General features: G+C 40.0%; 1 protein-coding gene across 1 annotated transcript; it reads right to left on the bottom strand.

The window, feature by feature from the left end:
- Nucleotides 1–324: 324 nt before the first annotated feature.
- On the bottom strand, nucleotides 325–17,095 carry MED6 (mediator complex subunit 6). Its single transcript, XM_042446022.1, has 8 exons — nucleotides 17,025–17,095; nucleotides 8,924–9,083; nucleotides 6,311–6,402; nucleotides 5,728–5,810; nucleotides 4,502–4,610; nucleotides 4,015–4,130; nucleotides 3,199–3,226; nucleotides 325–2,635 (listed from the first exon to the last, which is right to left on the bottom strand). The coding sequence occupies exons 1-8, from the start codon at nucleotides 17,044–17,046 to the stop codon at nucleotides 2,505–2,507; spliced, it is 741 nt and encodes a 246-aa protein (XP_042301956.1). The 5' UTR covers nucleotides 17,047–17,095; the 3' UTR covers nucleotides 325–2,504.
- Nucleotides 17,096–22,073: the final 4,978 nt, after the last annotated feature.

Here is a 22,073-nt window from a genome sequence, read left to right on the forward strand (position 1 = left end):
GCATACTAGTTGAACCAATAGGATGTTACTATGCAGCCTTGCCTGACCTCATTGCCAAGTGGGAGCCATTCTGTTTCTCTGTATTCTGTTATAACTGTAGCTTCTTGCCCTAAATACAGATTTGCCATCGGGACTATCAGATGGAGTGTCACTCCCATGTCTTTAAAAACATTCCATAGCTTTTTGTAAGCTAGGCAATAAAAGGCTTTGCTATATTTCCTTCATATCTTTCTAAATAATTCACACAGGTATTCAACAACAACAAAAACTGCAGACTGTAAGAATGACTTACTACCTTGTTATTTGTGCACAGCCCAGCTAAAATCATATTTAAGGCTCAAACTTTATTTTGTTTTGAAGATGGAATTTCTTACAAAATGCTTAAACACATTTTATTTTTGCATTGATACAATACAGATATTGAATAATAGAGAGAAGGAAACATAAGCTGCCAAAAACACAGCTGTATTATTTAGAATAAAAAAGAAAAAAAACAAAAACCAACAATGTAGACATCCAAACAAAAGATATTTAAAAATAAGATTGATTCCTACACCTGTTCAATCAAACCAGATACCAACTATATTATGAAGTAAGTTTCTTCACTGTAACTAAAGTTCAGATACACAGACTGTTGCCACCCATATAAAGAATCACATAAGAGGGAAAAGTTCTGAACAGTAGAAAACATAATTATAGCATATTTTTTCTTCAGGTTCACATCTCCTTAAATTATCAGGCTCCAGGGTTAAATAAAATGCCCTTACATAATGCTGGTAAAAATTGAGTGTAAAACACACTTTTATGCATCCTGTATATATCCATATAGTTCAGGAAAATATCACTGTGATAAATGGAGGAATGCCAGCCTCATGAAACATTACTGCAGCCTCACTGAACTGATTGTGTTTCCTATTATTCCCCAATTGTTTGATGCATGTCACAAATATGACAGAATAAACAGCACCTTATTTCATGCCCATTAAAAATGGACAATAATTAGATGGCCTATGATACGGTGCAAAACTAGCATAACTTTTTTTTAAAAAAAAACCCACATCAATAGAAATAAGAATCTCAGTGTGGGGGGGGGGACAGTTAAATCTAACATTATGTGCCAGTATTCCCTTCTCTGAATCCCTGGCCCTAATACATTTTACTGGGTCCCCCTACCATGGTGGTGGGGAGGAAAAATTCTCCCTATCCACTGACAGAAGCAGTAGCATGAATGGGAAGACTTAACTGTTTGTCAACCAAAGTCAAGAAAAATAATGCAAGCTGAAAAACACTATGAGAGAATCTAGACTTAATTCTGCATTATCATGATGAATTATTAACACACACAAAGAGTACCGATCTGCAGCATTATAAATTGAAACTGGAAGTTCCAATTTTGACATATGGCAAGGAGATGTTAAAGAAAATGTGAAAACTCACCCTGCATTCTAATTCCATGGATTTAATAAAGCAAATATGAATACATTTTCATCAGTACTTAACATCTTTTACCTATTACTTTCTTTACAAACTCCTACATTATAAGGGCAGGCATCCTGTTAGTGAGTTATGATAGCACAAGTCAAGCTTACACTACCATAACCTACATTTTTGTTCATTGTGTAGGTCAGAATTCTTTATCAACTGCACAATGACAAAAATCTCACTAAATCTACCATTTAAATGACACAGTCCCAACACAGCCATTTCTGTTTCTGTTCACAGATAGGTGGATCAGGGGATGCGTCCCATTTTCTGTTAACTGGATGCTCTACAAGCACATCATCTGGAAGAACCTCCCAAGGACCCTAGGGGGAGGGTCCCTCTGTATGCCTGTTGCAGCAGTCCAGATACAGGAAAGCAACTACACATATCTCTGTCCTCCTGCTCTCAAATGACACAGAAATGTGTATGGAGAGGCACTGATCACTTAAAAGGTGGGTTGGGGGGGGTAGCACTGGGAGATACAGTTAGGAAGATACAGCTACATGGAAGATACACATCTTCCCAATGCTGGATTCCAGACAATACTGTTTATCTTGTTCATAGCACAATCATAATTATGGGAGTGAAAAGATGAAGGTGATCAAGGAATGAGCTGGGGTTTCGGGTGTGTGTGTGTGTGTGTGTGTTTTTGTTTGTTGTTGTTGTCTTTTAAAGTATTTCCCAAAGCAGAATTCTACAAGATAAATTTGAAAACTACAGTCCAAATACCTTTAGAGGACATCAGGTTGCTTACTCCAAAGCTTTACAAAAGATAAGAACAGAATTTTCAGCAAGATAAATGGATCAGACAAACAAAGTTTCAAAAGAAGATTTCAGACAGCAATGTGAAACTCAGCCTTGAACATTAAGACTGGAAGCCATTCCTTCTTGTATATGTAAAAGTTTGCAAATAACAAGTCTGTAAAATTCAGAGAGGAAAACAACTTCACATATTTAGGTAATATTACAAATTTACACCCCTTTGTTTTATAAATTAATGCCAGTTAACAATGTTCTTTCGGTCACTGTAGTCTCATCCGTTTCTCTGGTGGAGCCTTAGTACTAGTGCTCTGTTGTGTGATCTTGGCAGTCTCCTTCTCCTCTTGTTTTACCATTTCAGGGGCTGGTTCTGGCTCCTTCTTAATCTGTTCCACTGCAAACAAACAAAACAAAACAAGTCATGAAACTAATTCCAATGAGTTTTAGATGTCTAATAGTTCTGCAGGATATTTTCCAGGTTACTAAAGAATTATGTAGAATTTGACAAGAGGCATCCCAGGAACAGATTCCAATTCTACTTTTGCTGGAACAGAATATTTTCACCAACTGCACTATAAAGGAATGGTCCTGACCTTGGGGAAAGAAGCCCTTTGAACTTTCCAGTTTGCAAGCATCCTGCTATGATCCCCAACTTTAGGCCCTAAGGCTACCACAACAATACAAAACTATCAGAACACAAAAATCACTTGAACTGCTGTATTCTGATTTTATATTTTGACAGGTGAACCAAATTTTTGATAAGGAAATGAGAAAGCATGGCTAGATGAATTTCTTTCCAAGTCCCTGTACAGAAGACTTATATATATATACAGACTTGTAGTGAACAAGATGACCTTGGAGTTAGGCATTGCCAATTTTCCCAAGAGTCTCAACAAAAGTTAAACATACACAATCTCTTGATGTGACCCTACTTAAAACTGCTGACTAAATTCTTACCTGGGATGGGTTTTTCTCCTGACTTTTGCTGTGAAAGAAAAAAAAAAAGAGGGGGGGGTGAGTCATGAGTCAGAAATATATACTCTGCACTTGGCATAGCCTTTGTTGTTTTCCAGAAAAGCAAAAGAATAAGAGAACAAAGATAAAACTGGTTTATCACACATATTCTACCCACCCATGACCATATCTGCAATGGAACAGAATGACAGCCATACACAGGCAAGATTTTCTAGTTTTCAAAGACTAATATTCTAGGAAGGATACCAGCCACAACTTTGGAATAGAGACACAGCTTGTCATATAAAATTTCATTCCACTTTGCATGTATAATATGTGAAACAAATATAAATTACATAGACCGGGATCAGTCCAGATTAATAACTTCAATAGACAAAATTCAACCACTCTTGGAAAGCATGGCAGTGTCCAACACACAGTTCTGATGGTCTGTGCCTTTTTACTGTCCTGTAATTCATCTACAGGGGTGGTGCTTGAAAAATTTCACATGCAACACAATCCATCAGAAGTGTCCTTGAAGTATTATGCAACAGCACACACTAGGCTTGGACTTGTGCCTTTCATCACACAAGAGTTCTTCCAAGGACAAAAGTCAAAGTACTTCATCAAATAACCCTATCTTTAACCAAATATATGAATGTATGTAACCAGTTTTTTTAATTAAGGAGGTTAATGGGTGTTAATACACAGCCATAGCAAAACATCTTCCAAACCTAACTTTTATCACCTGCACAACAGAAATTCAATGGACCCAAGGGAATACATGCTGGTGGCAATAGTCTGCAGCTTAACTGATACCTGCACAAATTTAGGAGGGAATTTGTTTCTAAGATCCAGAAGCAATGCATCCACACGTTGTCTCTGGAAAATAGAACTTGGTTCTTCCTTCTTCTTGGCTTTTGGTTTGGCCTTATCTGAAAATAAAATCATAGCAATCATAAGAAGTCATAATTCCATCAGAATATTTTTTTAAAAAAATTAAACATACTTTTCACTAGACTTCTAAAATATTTATGGATCGATCATATTTTAGGAATTGAAATGTGATAATATAGATGCTAAGATCAAGGAGAAAATTGAAACTTTTTGCCTTGTCCACCAGAAAGAGAAAAAAAACAATCTCTTTTCCAATTCCTATTTACAGAAAACAAATAAACAAAAACCAGAAACTAACAGAATTAAAGAAATGTTGGCAAAGTATATCTATTGAACCCAATACTAGAATTTTTGCCAAAGAAAAGTGAGATAATGCATGTTAATGTAAAAAAATGTTTAGTAAGCCTACCTCGTTCTTCTTGATCTTTGAAATGCCACCAATAGCCTTTTGAAGGATGATAACGACAGTAAGACATAGCTTCCTCAAAAGCTGACTGGATTCCATGTACTGCACTTAGCTGGGAAAATACATTCATGAAATTTGTGATTTTCCTTCTTGTACAATATATTACCCAGAAAAACACCCCAATTCACAAAACAATTTTTCTCTATAAATAACATAACCTGGTACAGTGGGACCTCAGTATCTGTGGACTTGCTATTCATGAATGGCAAGCCCATAGTGTACCCAATGGAGGTGCATCCATGTGGCCAGGTTGCCATTAGGGACAGCCCCCACTTTCCCCCAGTGACAGCACACGTGCGGCTGTGCCACCATTAGGGACAATAGGACTTCACCTGAAGTCTCGTCCCCAATGGCGGCACGGCTGTGTGCACATGCCACTGCTGGGAATAATACAGGCATGAGCATACACAGATTTTGGTTTCTATGGGGAGGAGTGGCGTCCAGAACCAAGTCCCACTCTGTTCTGAGCTTGTTTGGACTACAGTCTTCATGCATACAGGTTTGAAGATAGGCAGTGATAGAAAAGGGGGAATGGAAAAGGAGAGTAATGTACTACAACTAGACTAAGTCAAGTGCAGCCTTCCATATGATGTGAGACTGCCATTCCTATCAGCTTTAGCCAAACATAATCAGTGGTAATACATAGTGGGAAATGAAGTCCATCTGGAGGGCAGCATTTCATTCCCCTTATACTAGAACCTTTATTCAGTAGATAAATAATTAAGGTTCCTAAGAGACATGGGAAATGGAAAATGCAGTCTTGAGTATGCTCAAGAAACTTTTTTTTAAAAACACAGATTTCACACATACATCATCCTAAGGGCCTTTATCCAGATGCCTCCCCCTTCTAAGTTCGAAAGGAGGTAATTACTAAAATGGCCACCTCAGCTACAGTCCCATGTTGTGGAACATTCTCCAGACAGAAGAGGAGAACTAGAATTGATATTCAGAATATTCCAGCTTAAATGTAAAAGCTGTACACCACAGAGTAGTCCAAAGCAACTCCAAACCTTCCTGTTTTTCCTTAAGTATATATGTTTGTAATAGGAACAAGAAGAACATTTTCTCATAACTTTTCCCCTAGGACTTGAGGACAAAGAAGAAAACAAACAAAAGTACTGCACTGATCATTCATTTGTTTTAACAAAACATATACCACAGAGACTTACCACTCTAGAGTTTACAACAGATCCAAGGTCAGGTGCCTGATAAATCACTCCCGCAATAATGTAGTAATCAGCCAGTGGAATAACTGTAAAAGAATGCAACTTTAATGCACCATCCAAAACACTCTAGCCAAACAATGAGTAAATCTGCTTAACTCACTGCTCACAGAAAAAGAGTTTGCAACTGGGAACATGGGAAATGATTGTAGACAGGGTTATCGTTGTTGTTTTACTAGCACTATTAGCCTTTTACCACAAGAGGGCATCCCATTATTACAAAAGGGAAATCAGATTTTAGAGCAATGATTGTCAAACAGCCCTAAAACTGTTTGGAATTAAGAGTTCCCAGTATCTCAGACCATTCACCATGCTGACCAGGGCTTCTGGGATTTGAAATCCAAAACATCTACAGGACCAAAGACTGAGAGGTAGGGGCTGTTGGTTTTCCACATAAGATAGCTTAAGAATCACTGCATTTGTGCACATCATGCACATTGGCTGAGGGGTGCTTTTTTGAGCCCTGTGAATAATCTACATGTGAGCATTCCAGGTAAGGATTTTGTTCTTCTGCAATAGGAATGCTTACCTTGGGTTGGACTCTGTCTTTGCTGTTTACGAATTATAAAAAGAATTGGTTCTTGTGCATGGAGAAGAATATACTCAACTCCAACCATTTGACTGAAATAAAAAGGACAAGACTATATTGGAAAATACAAAATAAATGAAAGGACAAGCTTTGCATGGATGGAACATTCTTGCAAGTATAAGAGTCAGTGGCACCTTTCAGAGCAAGTCATCTAAGAAATCATTAGATTGCATGTCTCTCTTTTCTGGCATTCTCCAGCCGAATTGCTGTTTGCTCAAAATACGTTAGGATTTGCTGGTTTTAGTACATTTGTTGCTGGACTCCTGCAAGTTTGGAAGCCCAATATGTAATACCACTCAAAAATTCCAGGTGCAAATTGAGTAAGAACATCCAATAAAGACTTGATTACAAAATTTCAGAAGATGCAGAAAGAAAATAACAGGTGTATTCTTAAGTATTTTCAGCATGTGCAAAAATAAAGGTCCAGGGAGTTTTCTAGGTAACTGCTTATTAATGAGTTCACTGAAATTGTCCTCTAGGGAGCACCAGTTTCAAAATAAAAACAGACAGTACTACATTTCTTGGCCTCATTGGCATGCCCTTCCAAAGTTTCACCTACATTCATTGTTCATTTGGAACTTCTCAATAGGCTTATGTAATAATAATACTACGGGTGATGAAGTGCTCTGGAATTCCACAATAGTTATATATTTGCTAGTTTCAATTTACAACCTAATTAAAAAGATACTTTACTGCACCGATTTAGCAATGCTAAAGTATGCAAGCATTTGAGTTATAGAGTTGTTCAATCAAGAGAAAGGTAATTAATTCCTTAGTAATACGCAATGAAGCCAATAACAAAAACAAACTGTTTTAATTACTTTTGGAATACAACAGCTTAGCCATTTGACCTCTACCATTTTTAGGGCATATGCCAAAAAGAAAAGAAAAGATTAAAAACACTGATAAATAAATTTTATAAGATTTAACACAAATGCATTTATATTTAGGAATAATTTAATTTAAAGGGGGGGGAGACAAGATAAAAACATACAATCATACATTCCTTCATATACTTACTGTATTCTACTTCTATTTATCTTATCAAATTATAACTTGTTCAACTGTCAACTCATGGTTGCTAACTTGATAAACCATCAGTTCATTAGCCCAAATGAAACATAAACAATGCATAAAATGTCTTTAATTCACCTGTTTAATTTAATGTTTAAATTCTATCCACTACCTATTACATTTGATAATGTGTTCCTATTACAATATTCTAAAAACAAATGACAAAAACTGCATTCCAGAGTCTTCTTTTGTTTTCATGTCCTTCTAAAAACTTCCTAAAAATAGATGAATTTAAGAATTAAAATTCTATGTCACATTCCCAATCCTATATGGTTCCAGGATTTTATTTTTCTTTTCCAACTTTGAGGCTCCAGAAACTATTACAATCAGATTGTCGGCTCATACCCAATCATAGATTTTCCCTAAAAATAAACATACATTTATATAGAAGCAAATAAACTAGAAGAAGCACACATAAACACTCATTCGGGCGATAATCTTACATATTTTTTGCAGCTTTCAACAGTCTTAATGGCTGTCATAATCTTTGCCTATAAGACAAATACTTCATCCATCAAACATAAAGCAAGCTGTTTTCTGTTGGTGTTAAAAGTCAACCTGAAGACATATGCAGTCAAACTCAAGACAAACCAGGAAAATGGAGAAAAAAGTAGAATTCCAAATGATCCCTAAGTTTATTATCACAGATGTTGGCAGTATGAATCCTTCACAGAAGCTGTTAGGTACAGTTCTGACAGTGTAACCCCTATATATGTCTGTGGGCCCGAACAGACAGGCCAAATTAAGTGACATCTGGACGCTTTGGAGGCTTGCTGTTTAAACGATGCACACCTCCAAAGCAGCCAGAAGCCATTCCAAAGCCACGCTCTGGTCCTTAGGACAGGAGCAAAAAGGAACTGGCATAGTCTGACTCCTGAAGGCGCCAGTCGGCTCTGTGTCCAGTACGTGCCTTGGGAGCAGGCCATATGGACAGTGGGGTTCTGATCTGCTTCTGGACAGAGTGAACTTGGGCTGTTCTTTCATGCCTGTGTGTTCCACTCTCATGACATAAATCCTACTGCATTTAATCACAGTTAGGTCTGCAACAGACAGTTCTGAAGTGACAGCTTGAAGCCACCCTTTCTGAAGACAAATTGGGGCTGCAGTGAACACACACCACAGCCCCGATCCACTTTGCAGCTGGCCAAAAAAGGAGAGGCAAAGAGCTGCTTCTTTTTTGGGCCAGCAAAAAGGCAGCTATTTTCACCCCGTTGCAGCCCACGGGCGGCTTCAAGCTGTTCCGATGGCAAAGAGATGCTGCACCATGGAGTGCCTGGAAGGCAGCCCACGGCTAAGCACTGGCGCAACCTCCGGGTGTCTTGGGAGTGTGTGGAATCTGTATGCCATGCCCTCAAGTCAGCTGGAAGCCAGCTTTTCATGCCAGTCTGTTTACTCCCTTACTCTGTTAAGTGAGTATATGATTACATCCTACAAACAGCTTTATAAGATTACCATTACATATGTGTTGCAGTAACTTACTTCAAGTGGTCCAAAGTTAGCCTTTGCATCTTGACCATTTCATTGTTACACGTTCGATCATAGAAGGGGTTACTGCGCTCTGAGAAATAGTCCAATACACACCCACTATTTAATATTGGAATCCATGAGCTGTCAACCCAAGAAATTCCCAGGAGGTTATCTAGGCATTAGCGGGAGGAGAGAGGAAAAAAGTATTTAGCACAAGAACAGCAAGTTATTCTCAAGTTAAACACTTATTTAACTATACATAAAACAGTGTAGTTCAGAGACTTACTTTAATTCAGCCTACCTGAAATATCCACATCTTGCAAAGCATAACTTACACAACTAGATCATTATTAAATACTGTACCTTAGATGTTTTTTGTTAAGAGCAAAGATTTCTGACATCACACAACAATAAATAAGAAAGTTAAAACTCCAGAAACAGTGTGTCTACAATATAAAATTTAACTTTCTTCTAAATAAAATATAAGCTTAAATACACCTTAAAGCAAAGGGGAGCAACCCTATTTATTTAGTAATTTATTCCCAAGATTTATACCCCACCTTTCTCCAGCAGTGGGATTCAACCCTAACAGGGAGGTCAATTTTCATACCCAGTACCAGCTGTAGCCTGCATTAAACTGGAAGTGCCCAGAGTACGTTAATATCATCAAAAACTTCAACATTAATAATCAAAAACAGAAGCAACTGGACACCAATTTTCATTTTTAGGAATTTGAGTGTGTGGCTTGGAGAGCCCTGCAACATGCCCTGTGTACCAAAATGCCATTCCTTTAGCTCATGGAAGAAAGGTAACAAAATGATAAGTGAAACCCCTCAAACCATTTTTAAAAAAATAAATGTTTAAAATTTAATTCAGATTTCAAAATTCTCTTAAAATAATCAGTAAAAAGGAATATAGGTCAAAGCTATGATGAATTACAGAATGTCTGTATCACATAATTATGTCAGCTTCGGTTTATGAAACTGGGAAGTAAACTGTCAGTCCTTTTTGCAGGTATACATGATTTCACACTCACTATCGTTATTTCTGCCTTGTCTAATTGCAAAGACAGAGAAGGCCAATGAAGAGAAAAATTAGGGACGTGGAGCAGATCTGAATGAAGAGGAGGAGGAGGAAGAGGAGGAGGAGGCTGGATATATATATATATAAGTGATTCCAATTTTGATGAACTGTAAATTATCTGAAAAAAATCAGAATAATTGCTTAACATATACTTGACTTCTAATCAGACCTACATCTTTGAGTATTACTGAGGTTATATTTAACAATAATGTACCTCTATTTTTTAAAAAAACATTATTATAGTTTTCCTCACTAGTGATTTAAACTGTATGCAAAGGGATCTTGTAGCACCTTTGAGACTAACTGAAAGAAAAAAGCTGGTGGCATGAGCTTTCATAGACTTCAGCCTACTTCCTCAGATGAATGATTTAAATCATAATTTAAATAATTAAAACTGAGTCCTTTGGAGAAACTATTTAAATCAGGATCTAAGTCAATTTAATTCAGATCAAATCAATCTTGCTGCTAATATTCTTGAAGGATAGGAAAATCTGCAACCTTCAGCAGAACATCAAACAACCTTCCTGCCCCTAGGATATAGTGATTTGGAAACAGGACAATATTAAGCAGATACACTGAAAGGGTGGAAAGAACACAAAACCAATCAAAGGTGTAAGCAAATTTACAGGAAGGCGGAAGGACATGTGAGAGAAAAGTATACAGTGAAGTGGCAAAAGTGATGAGCTTCATAAGGGCACGGACCACTACTAAGCAGAGTCTCCAAAGAGCTTTACTGTAAAGATGTATCTACCGTATATACTTGACAATCAGTTGACCTCATGTATAAGTCGAGGGCAGGTTTTGGGGCCAAAATTATGCATTTTGATATGTCCCATGTATAAGTGAGGGTAAAATTTAAATGATGATGCAAAGAAAAACAATGCCGAAGAACTCTTTGTGCTCAGACTAAAGGCTGGATGGATGAGAAGGGGGGGATCAGTGCTTCCAGGACAGATTACACACTTGCTTCACCAGAGGATGAGTTAAGTACAGTATTTACTTACAATGACCCGTGGATAAGTCGAATCAGGCTTTTTGAGTCATTTTTTGACTAAAATTTCTAGACTTATAACCGAGTATTTACAGTACTGTATTCAAATGCTGGCAAACTCCTTAGAAGCTTCAGTGAAAAGACTATTTCTTTTAAAAGAGGAAAAGTGTAAGAGGAGTAATAAACACTCTCATATGCTGAACAGACCCTAGACCCAGCCAGCATAGAGGACATGTAGCAAGGCAATAACAAGCAACCCTGTATTTCTAAGCACTTAAGAAAGAACAATTGAGGAAACAGAAAGCTTAAAAGGAACTGGAAGCTCAGCAATTTTAAACCACAGTGGAAATCTTGAACGTCACTCTAATGCAGGAAATTTCGCATCCATCTTACAAGACAAAAAGGTATGAGAAAGAATACAGGTACATAAAGTGCTGGCCCATCAGTTCTCTCAAGCCCAGAACTCCCACTGCAACAACTCTAATGGGGATGTATGTCTGGAGAGGAAGTTTTGAGTGAACAAGTAATGCAAACTCAGCTGTGATATATGGCAGCATAAAATATGAACACATTGTTCCAAAAATCTTTTAGGAAGCAAAACCCAGATGCTTTGGAAACCATGATTAATGCAGCATAAATAGGGCTATGAATAATGCATATGCTGCATCAATAATCTGCTCCTTTCGAACTCTTGCATAAAAAGGAAGCAAGCAAAGGGACAGCCTTATTACTATGTAAATGTGTTCTGCTCTGCTTCTATACAGGTAGAGAGTTGTTGTTTTTCCCCCTCAGCATAATATTTTTCACTCTTTATAAAATAATGATTGAAATAAACACAGGTATTAAAGATACAGAGGTGGGTTACAAAGTGCCAAAAAATACGTATGGAATACGTATTAGGGTTAGGAAGGGGTGGTGCTTCCGCACCCCCCTAACCCTAGTACGTATTCCATACTTACAACATGGCGGCGCCCCTTCCACATGGGGGCCGACATGTTTACGTATCGGACGCTGTGCATCCGCACGTGTCGCGGCGTCTATGACGTCGCAAGTCTGCCCCTGGCGCCTCGCGACGTCATAGAGGCGCCGCTTAAAGAAGCTCCATTTTGGAGCTTCTTTTTTGCTCCGCAAGGGAGCCGCGCAGTGTGGCTGCGGCGGCTCCCTTACAGAGCAAACGGCGGCGGCAGCAGACCGCCTCAAAGCGGCGGTCTATAACCCGCCAGAAACATGCAAAATGACACAGCTTTGGTTAAATTCTTCTCTGACTTTATTCTTTAGCCATATGTATTAAATGTGGGTTGCTACCCATATTACAAATTGGAAAAAATACAGGAACATTTCCAAACATCACTCCTACAACTTCAACTGCCATGCAAGAAAAGGAGAACACCTCATGTTACTGAGCAACCGGTAAAATCTCTCCCACAAAATTAGTTAATAAAATGGGAAGTTGCCTGTAGATCTTCAAGTACTGGAAAATATTCACAGACAGAGCATTGCAAAAAGCCACAGGAACCATAGGCTCCTTTAGAGGAACAGGTAATTCAGGGTCAAATTACCATTACACCCACAAAACATCAGCATCAAATGCAATTTCCTAAGAGAATTAATTCTGGTTATGATACCTTAAGTCTTGAAGTAGCGTCTGCAAATCTAAGTAATATATAACTCAAAAACCATTATCTCAAACAAGTGTCCTAGCATCAAAAATGTAGTTATTATTCTTTTACAAAATTAATACATTAGTTAAACATACGACACAGTTGGACACTTCTACTCCAATCCCCTAAGCAGTGATAGACAAAATATATCCTTAGGATCCCATGCTGCTCCGTGGCTGCTTTTGTAGCCCTCAGCCATTCCGATTGACCCAACTCACCCTTTTCTAGCTGAGAAGGGGGGAAATGTCACTTCTGGAAGCCTACAGGAAAGATATCACTGATGGATTTTTGTTTGTATTTTTTAAGTGACACCACACAAAGGTATTTGCATATGTAATAGTAAAGGCCTGACAGACAGGCCAAAATAAAGCTGTTTCTTGTCTCTTTGGAGGTAAATGACACAAGCATCTTAAGAGGCCAGAAGTTGTGCCAAGGCTGCGCTCCACTCCTTAGGACTGGAGCGTGGCTTTGGCACAACTTCCAAACTCTTAGGACTCATGCATCATTTAGGCCCGGTACAGACAGGCATGTTGCAGCGATATTAGGACTCGATAGGGTTGGGTGTCCAGATACGCCCAGCCCTAGTGACGTCACAGGTGCGTGTGCCCATCCACACAGCAGGCATCACAAGTGCACAGCTGTGGTGTTGCGTACAGACGCCTCTTGGCAGAAGTGGCATCATAGGGCTGCATCTCAGCCCTTATGACGCCGCAAAAAAGGAGCCGCCTAGATTAACTCCATTTTTAGTGCACATCTGTCCAACAGCATGTGGTGGCTGCTGCATAGCAAAGCAGAGCAGCGTTTCGCCGCCTGTGTGTACCAGGCCTTAAAGAGCAGACCTCCAAAGAGACCCGAAGCAGCTTTATTTTGGCCTGTCTGTTCGGGCCCTTACTATGACACAAGCAAAGAACTTTGTGTGGTGTCACTTTAAAAAAAATACAAACAAAAATCCATCACTGATACCTTTATTGGCCAGTGAAACCTTTATTTGCCTGTTTGGGCCCTAAATTATCTGTTTCAAAGGCGTCAGATAAAGCTTTCCAAGTACAATAGCTATTACAGTCCAATAATTTGTAAACTCCAAACGTGCATTTCTCTCTTCATGGCTCATGTGTGGGGTTTTTCTGTCTTACTCTCACTGCCTACACTAGAATACTGCACCAATAGCATTCCAGTCCAGATGTTTTTCTGCGATTTTCCAGATCTAGACGGGCCTTTGAGGCGCCCTTGTCACATGCAAGGCTTGCCTGGTGGGTGGAGCACCCACACAGCCGGTAACCCTTGCACGTGATGAGGTTGCTGCAGCTGCAGCACACCCACCAGATGCAGCGCGTAACGGTGACGCTGCAGCTGTGCCGCCTCCAAACGGGGCGGTGCAGCTGCGACATCTCTGTGACGTCACTTGCGCTTTGGGGCAGCAGAAGTGCACCGCAAAAAGGAGCTGCTTCCCAGCGCTCTTTTTTTGCTGCGCAGGAGCGCTGCGCAATTTGGTTGCTGTGGCGCTCCTGCGGAGCAAAGAGAGGCGCCGGGGATGTGCCTCTTTCTGGTGGTGTGTACCCCGCCTAAGTTATCAACAGAACTCTCCTCCAGCATTTCACTTCAAATGAGCTGATTTTTTTCCCATCAATTTTCTTCACTGTCCAAGTACTCCTCACTTAACTGTAGTTTATGAACAATATTCAGCAGCAGCCATTTATATAGCACATTAACTGACAGAAGCTTTGAAATTTAGGAAGGCACAAGTGAGAATTACTGAGTTTCAACTCTTAAGAGAAATATACATGGCATTCTTAACAAATGACAACAATGAAACATGCTCTTAACTACCAACTTTATGTTTCAGTGAATGAGCATACCACATAACTGACCAGGGAAACAGCCGAACCCCATTACTGGCAAGCACACACTATTTGCACCTGTTTGTGCTGGAACTGCTTTAATGGCAAGTAAATTCTTAATCCCAGTATTGAGATTAATATTTGGCATTTTTTAGAAAAGTACAGTTCAAACCAATCTACTTAACAGGGCAAGGCTAACAACGGCACCCTCTTGGAACATACCGTACTCAGAAATTAAGTATCGCTGAATTCAGTGGGACAAACTTCCAGGAAAGTATGCTTAGGTTGGCAACACAGTACAGTCATCCCTTCCCTTACGCAGGGGATCCGTTCCGGACCCCCAGACCCCAGCATATGGGGAAAAACGTGGATGCTCAAGCCCCATTTAAGTGAATGGGGCTCATGCCCAGAATGGCACACTGCCATTGCTTTTTCCAGTGCATGGTGCTGCTCCTTCCGGCACGGCTTCCCACTGTAGTAATAATTTCAAGTGATAACAAAAGAATCAAACCAGGCAGTATGATTATGGCTCCATTAAAGGTGATTTAGGGGTTTATTACACTGGAGCTAATTTCGGCATTAAAGAGAGATTAAAGCACATTTAAAGCATCCTACAAATAAAGTGAAAATGGTGAGTAATTGTGTGCATGATTATCACAAGCAATTGCGCAAATAAAGTGAAATTTGAAATGCACTGTCACTGAAATCCCAAAAGTAAAAAGATGTGCATTAATGCTTGTTTGTGACCACTTTAATGGCGGTTTTTGTGCAACGTTGTGTGAAATGTTTTGCGTAATTACTCAATTTTTCTGGGATATTCACAGGATAAACTCCCGATCCCCTTCCTGTGATAAAACTCCTCAGTAAACAGCATTATATTAAGCAGAGAAACAGCTAAGGTATCTTGTACTTTCTGAAACAGCTATACTGGATTATATTTGAGAAATGTTATGTTGACAGAGAAATTGTTTGGTGTCACTGATTCTACAAAATTTGTCTCTTGGGGTTATATATATATATACCATCCCCACTGTATCAGCTTCAACGTAAGGTTAATGCTGTGCCCAGCCTAGTATCTATTCTTGCATTTTAGCTGTTTCATAGAATCATAGAGTTGGAAGAGACCCCAAGGGCCACACAGTCCAACCCCATTCTGCCATGCAGGAACTCTCAATCAAGGTGTCCTCGACAGATGGCCATCCAGCCTCTGTTTAAAGACTTCCAAGGAAGGAGACTCCACTACACTCCGAGGAAGGAGTGTGTTCCACTGTCGAAAAGCCCTTACTGTCAGGAAGTTCCTCCTAATGTTGAGGTGGAATCTCTTTTCCTTTAGCTTGCATTGATTCCCTCCCCCCCTCACCATTCCCTTCTCCTTTTGTGTCGTGTCTTTTAGATTGTAAGCCTGTGGGCAGGGAACTGTCTGTTATCCCCTCTATTGTAAACCGCTCGGATTCCCAGTGATTGGGCGGTATATAAATAAAACCTATTATTATTATTATTATCTATTATTCCGGATCCTAGTCTCTGGAGCAGCGGAAAACAAACTTGCTCCCTCCTCAATATGACATCCCTTCAAGTATTTAAATAGGGCTATCATATCACCTCTTAACCTTCTCTTCTCCAGATAAACATTCCCAGCTCCCTGAGTCGTTCCTCATAGGGCAAGGTTTCCAGACCTTTCACCATTTTAGTCGCCCTCCTCTGGACACGCTCCAGTTTCTCAATGTCCTTTTTGAATTTTGGTGCCCAGAACTGGACACAGTATTCCAGGTGGGGCCTGACCAGAGCAGAATACAGTGGCACAATTACTTCTCTTGATCTAGACACTATACTTTTATTGATGCAGCCTAAAATTGCATTGTTCTTTTTAGCTGCCACATCACACTGTTGACTCATGTTCAACTTGTGGTCTACTTGGCCTCCTAGATCCTTTTCACATGTTGTCTCGTTCAGCCAGGTGTCCCCCATTCTATATCTGTGCATTTCATTTTTCTACCGTAAGTGGCACTAATACTTCCCTTGATCTAGACACTACACTTCTATTGATTTGGGTCTATGTGCACGCACACACACACACACACACAATATTGTGTACACCTATCTTAGTTTTATAAGCTCAAGGTGACCAGACTCGGTCCTCCTTTTCCAGGACATGGCCTCCACTTCAGCCTCCTGTCCAGGAGGATTTTGAGTATCCCTAAGAAGAACAGATTTACATTAATATGAGTCTTTTAAAGCTTTGTAAGGCCTTCCATTTTTCTGCAAGGCCTCCATTTTGCGATGCCTGGTTCCCCTGCTTTGCGGTGAGGCGCCCTGCTTTTATAAAACCTGGTTCTACTGCGTTTTGAATTCAGCTCTCCCAAGGCTTCCCTCCAGGGCACCATCCCTTCCCTTTTCCCCAAAGCCACCGCAGGGCTCCTGATCAGCCTGAATTGCAGCCAAAGGGAGACACAGCCAGAGAAGCCCGGGAGCGTTCAAGGGGCCCTTGCTAGTCGAGAGCAGGAGCCACATAATGGCGAAAACAAGGACCAGCTCAGTACCTCGTATATCCACCGCCGCCATGTTTCCGGCTTCACCTGGCGCGCCTGCCCTACCTCCGCGCGGGGTTATGACGTCACCGGACCACAGAGCGGCCGCCTAGAGCGACGAGTGGAAGGGATTTTGCGCATGCGTACTTGCCACTCCACGTCGCTAGGCAACGGGAGGGAGGGGGAGGTTCGGGATCAACAACATAAACACCCAAAGGTCCCAAAACAGCGAAGCCTTTCATGACGCCGAGCAAAGAGCACAAAATACACGCTTCAAGCTTCCGAAGCTCCTCCTCTGGCTTCTTCAATGTGTCTCAAAGCATTTGGTGGAAGTAGACTGAAGCCTTAGGCTGCATCCACACTGGAGAAATATCTCGTTTTGGCACCGCTTTAACTCTTTTCTGGCTCTTTGCTATGGAATTCTGGGAGTTGGAGTATGTTGTGGGGCCCAGAGCAGAGCCCTTCCCCTTCAAGTATTTAAACAGGGCTATCATATCACCTCTTAACCTTCTTTTCTCCAGGCTAAACATCCCCAGCTCCCTAAGTCGTTCCTCATAGGGCATGGTTTCCAGACCCTTCACCATTTTAGTCGTCCTCCTTTGGACACGCTCCAGTTTCTCAATGTCCTTTCTGAATTGTGGTGCCCAGAACTGGACACAATATTCCAGATGGGGCCTGACCAAAGCAGAATACAGTGGCACTATTACTTCTCTTGATCTAGAGGCTATACTTTTATTGATGCAGCCTAGAATCACATTGGCCTTTTTAGCTGCTGCTTCACACTGTTGACTCATGTTCAACTTGTGGTCTACTTGGACTCCCAGATCCCTTTCACACATACTGTTCTCAAGCCAGGTGTTCCTCATCTTATATCTACGGATTTCATTTTTCCACGCTAAGTGCAGTACCTTACATTTCTACGTGTTGGAATTCATTTTGTTAGCTTTGGCCCAGCTTTCTATTCTATTCAGGTCATTTTGAATTTTGATCCTGTCCTCTGGAGTATTAGCTATTCCTCCTAATTTGGTGTCATCTGCACATTTAATAAGTGTGCCTCCTTAGATAGCCAGGGGGAGGGGAAGGAGAAGGGGGAGAGTTTCCTCTGGTGCTTCTTTGCCAAGGAAGAGGAAGGGGAGGCCTTGTGAGCAGAGCTATGGTGGGCAAGGGAACAGGGTGAGTGGGAATGAAACTGATCCCCCTGGGCGGCTAAAAAGCAAGTCTGGAGGCAGAGAGTTGAAGGAATATATTCAAACACACGTTTTATATTGTATATAAATTATCTCCCTCTCTCTCTCTCTCACACATCCCTCTCTGTCTTCAGCTGTCTTTCCTTCACAGCAAGGAGAAGGGGCTTCATGCAAAATTAATGCCAGAACCAAAGAAGAGCCAAGCTGGATCAGAGAAGAAATAATGGCAATGTCCCCCTCAAGTGAACTGTGTGCACATCAGGTTGCCTGCAAATTAAGCCAGACCACTGCAAATATGCCATGCAAATCTGGTGAAATTTTAAAGCAAAAAATGATGGGATGGACTCTCAGGGCCATATTTTAATTCAGATCAACTCCATATGTCTCTAAATTTGATTATAATGACAAACAGAAACTTATGTTTATTTATATAAATAACTAAGCCTAATTATTTTCCAGACAGCCATGATAGACGATAGGACAGAGAGTGCTGTTCAGAGTAGTGAGCCCAGGACTGGTGCTGATCCAAGAGCCATTGGTTGACAGTCCAGGGAGAATTTCCAGGAAAGAAAGAAAGAAAGTTGTAGCCAATGGGCTCAAATGTGGGAATGACATCAGCCTGAGAAGGATTTGTCTACAAACTACCCATCAGTTTCTGGACCCAGTACAAGGTGTTGGTTATCACCTATAAGGCCCTACATGGCTTGGATCCAACCTATCTTCAGGACCACCTCCTTCCTTCCATACAATCTGCCCTGGACACTCAGGTCCTCTGGGAGGAATTTGTTGCAACCTATGAAAACAAGATTGTCTGCAACTGCCCAGAGGACCTTTTCAGCAACCGCTCCCAGATTATGTCATATTACCACCTTCAACAGCTTTTAAAAAGCTGTTAAAACGGATCTCTTCCAGCAGGCCTTCCCTTAATAGATACCCGCCCACTAAAAAAAAGCCTAATTTGTTTACCCCTAATTCTGCAATTGCTATTGTTGATCTGTTTTGTCTTTATTTTAAGTTATGTTTTAAACTGTAAACTGTTTAATCGTATTTTGGGGCGGGGGGTTGGGATTGTGGGATATGGGAATGTATGTTTTAATCTTGTAAGCAGCCCTGGTTGTGTTGCACAGAGGAGCGGGATAAAAATAAATTTTATTGTTGTTATTATTATTATTATTTATACAAAGTAGTGCCTCAAGGGCTAATACTTTTTATTTGGCTTAAAAATAGGTTGTAGTCCATAAAGGCTTAAGCCAACATTATATTTGGGTTTTCCCCTCTCCTTCTCACCCCCAGAAGTTCTCTTAAATTTAGTGAATTGAGGATGCAATCTTAAAGCATTGCTTCCATTAGTGGAAATTAAAGTAATTTCCATCTAAATCAGTGTGATCTATTTCTGAGTAACAGCACATCAGGTTGCATGGCAAGAATGCTTCACAACTTTTAATTTGTTGCCAAGCTAACATCAGAGGGACATTTCATCTAACACACAAAGGAAATTCCTAGAGTATGTAGAAATAACATTGAGAGGCGGCAAGATGTTGCTGTCCCAACAGCACCTAACTCAGGGAGCAGACTAGTTAATTGGAAGGAGGTATGGCCAGATCTGTCAGGGCATTTCCAGACCAACGTTTCAAACGATGCCATGCAGCTGTGCTCTGTCTTTCCCTCTTTAATGATCTTCTGTGGTAAGGAGAAGATGGAGAAAAGAGAGAGTAAGCAGCTGAAGACAACATTGTCTTTAGGCTAACATCTTGATGCCTCTTGGCATGTCTTTCATCAAAGAATATAAGAGTTCTTCCAAAACAATAATTATATCCTGCATTGCATATGAGAGTCAATTTAAGCCTATATTGCTTTATATGTTTTTAAAGTGCTGTGTCAACAAAATTTAAATTACAGACCTCAAAAGACACAGAAGCACCTGGGCATTAGTGGAAAAGTAGAACAAAATTAACTTTATGAGAAATATTTTGGGATAAAGTAGAATTTAATTATAGCATGCCTGGTGTATTTTTCCCAGTGTCTGCTAAAATGGTAAAGAGAGGAAATAAAAAGGAGCAGCACACTTATATCTATGCTGAATACCTAGTTGCCTCTTCTTATTTCTACTTTATATCACAGTGTCTGTGTTGTATTTTCATGGCCCTCAATATCTGGTATATATTTTCAACATACTGTATTTCCAACTCTTCTGTAAAATGTTAAAATAAGTTAATCATTTTCTCCAGGAATCTAATTTACTCAGCCAGTTCTTTGACTGGAAGCTTTCCTTTCTGTTGGCCTTTTATGTTAGTCTTTACTACTTTTGGTTGCCAGGTAACCTCAACCCCTATCTTTCTTGTACTAATTTCTTTCCTGCCCCCATCCCAAACCAGTTTCTTGTAATACATGATAACATTCATACACACTTCAGTATGTTTCTTCTCCATCTGTGCCCCTTTGATGTTATCCCCTGAACAGTCTGCCAGATGACCAACATATGGAGCACAGCCTGTTGTGCTGCTTTTGTGGTAGATTAGAAAGCTGTTTTCATGACCTTTTCTCATTACAGAAGGGAAAAAAATTGACACAGTTGTCGAGCCAGAAGGTCTCACCCTTTATATATACAGTACAAGCATAGTGCCACATCAATTTCTTGTTTCTGCTTCCTAAAGACTACAGCTTTGCATTTACAGTTGGATTTTCCTATTTCATTTTGTTTCCTCAATAGCATCTGCATCAGTCATAACCATGTCTTCTAGTTGTCATTTTTGGCATTCGCCTCCAACTGAATATATCTGTAGGTTAACTTGCCATTTTACTGGGTTTAGCTAAATAGTTTTCTTTCCCACAGATGTATTTATTTACTTATCTAAGTTTGGATTTACTTGTCACCCAGCTATGTCCTTTTAACAATTTTTAATGATCACCTTACATTTCACACCTGGCAACACCTTGTGTGTATATATGTATTTGTCTTCGGTGTTGCACTCAGTCCCTCTGAAAAAAGTTTGTAATCTACAAAAGTGTATGCTGAAATAAATTCTTGCATTGTTATGTGCCATCAAGTTGGATTCAATTTATGTTTACCTATGACAGGCCTCCGAAAGATCCTGGTCTTGCAAACCTCAAGTTATGGCTTTCTTGACTGAATCAATCCATCTATAATGTGGTCTGCCTCTTTTCCTGCTTTCTTCAGCTTTAGCCAACATTATTGTCTTTTCCAATTAGTCAACCTTTCTGAGGCCCAAAACATGAAAGCCTCAGTCTAGTCATTTTGACTTGTAGAGATTTCATCCTTTATGTGTTCAAAGACATTTATTTGTCTTTTTGGTAGCACATGATATCTGTAAAGCTCTCCTCCAACACATTTCAAATGAATTCATTCCTCCGCTCACCTTGACTGCACATCTGCATATAGAAATCAGACATACTGTGGTTGAGATAACCTTGACTTTGGTGTTCAGTGTCATAGTCTGGATGATCTTGGAATTAAGTGGTTAGCCTTAGAGATGCTATGAGACTTGCTCCTTCTTATTACTTTCTTTTTAAACATAACTTGTTGTCAGTGTTGGATGTACCTCTTGGTTCTTATTAGATCCATCAGTGGAGGTCAGTAGGAAAACACAGAAATCCTAAATCCAGGTATTGGTCTTGAATAACAAAAATAAATAGAGGTCACATTTTTTCACGCTCTCTCACATACGTACCATCAATTCCTCCTCTCTCCAAACTTTGACTTCTTCCAAATAGGCTAAATATGCCCAGAGGTAGTGGTATTGTTTTTTAAAAAACAAACAAACAAACATATAAACAACATATCTGCTGTTTTGGAAGATTTTCTGGTACTTCCCAGCACACAACTACAACACTCTATTCCAATCCTTGAGTGGGT

This window comes from Sceloporus undulatus, chromosome 1 (genome assembly GCF_019175285.1).
Source record: "Sceloporus undulatus isolate JIND9_A2432 ecotype Alabama chromosome 1, SceUnd_v1.1, whole genome shotgun sequence".
In the NCBI taxonomy this organism is placed as follows: domain Eukaryota; kingdom Metazoa; phylum Chordata; class Lepidosauria; order Squamata; family Phrynosomatidae; genus Sceloporus; species Sceloporus undulatus.

Excerpts from the sequence above, each read along its gene's own strand:
- MED6 (XM_042446022.1), bottom strand. The coding sequence starts at position 17,046 with ATGGCGGCGGTGGATATACGAG. Across the intron at positions 4,131-4,501 it reads CAAAGATCAAGAAGAACGAG|ATAAGGCCAAACCAAAAGCC; the intron begins GTAGGCTTACTA and ends TTTTATTTTCAG. Across the intron at positions 2,636-3,198 it reads AGGAGAAAAACCCATCCCAG|TGGAACAGATTAAGAAGGAG; the intron begins GTAAGAATTTAG and ends GTTTGTTTGCAG.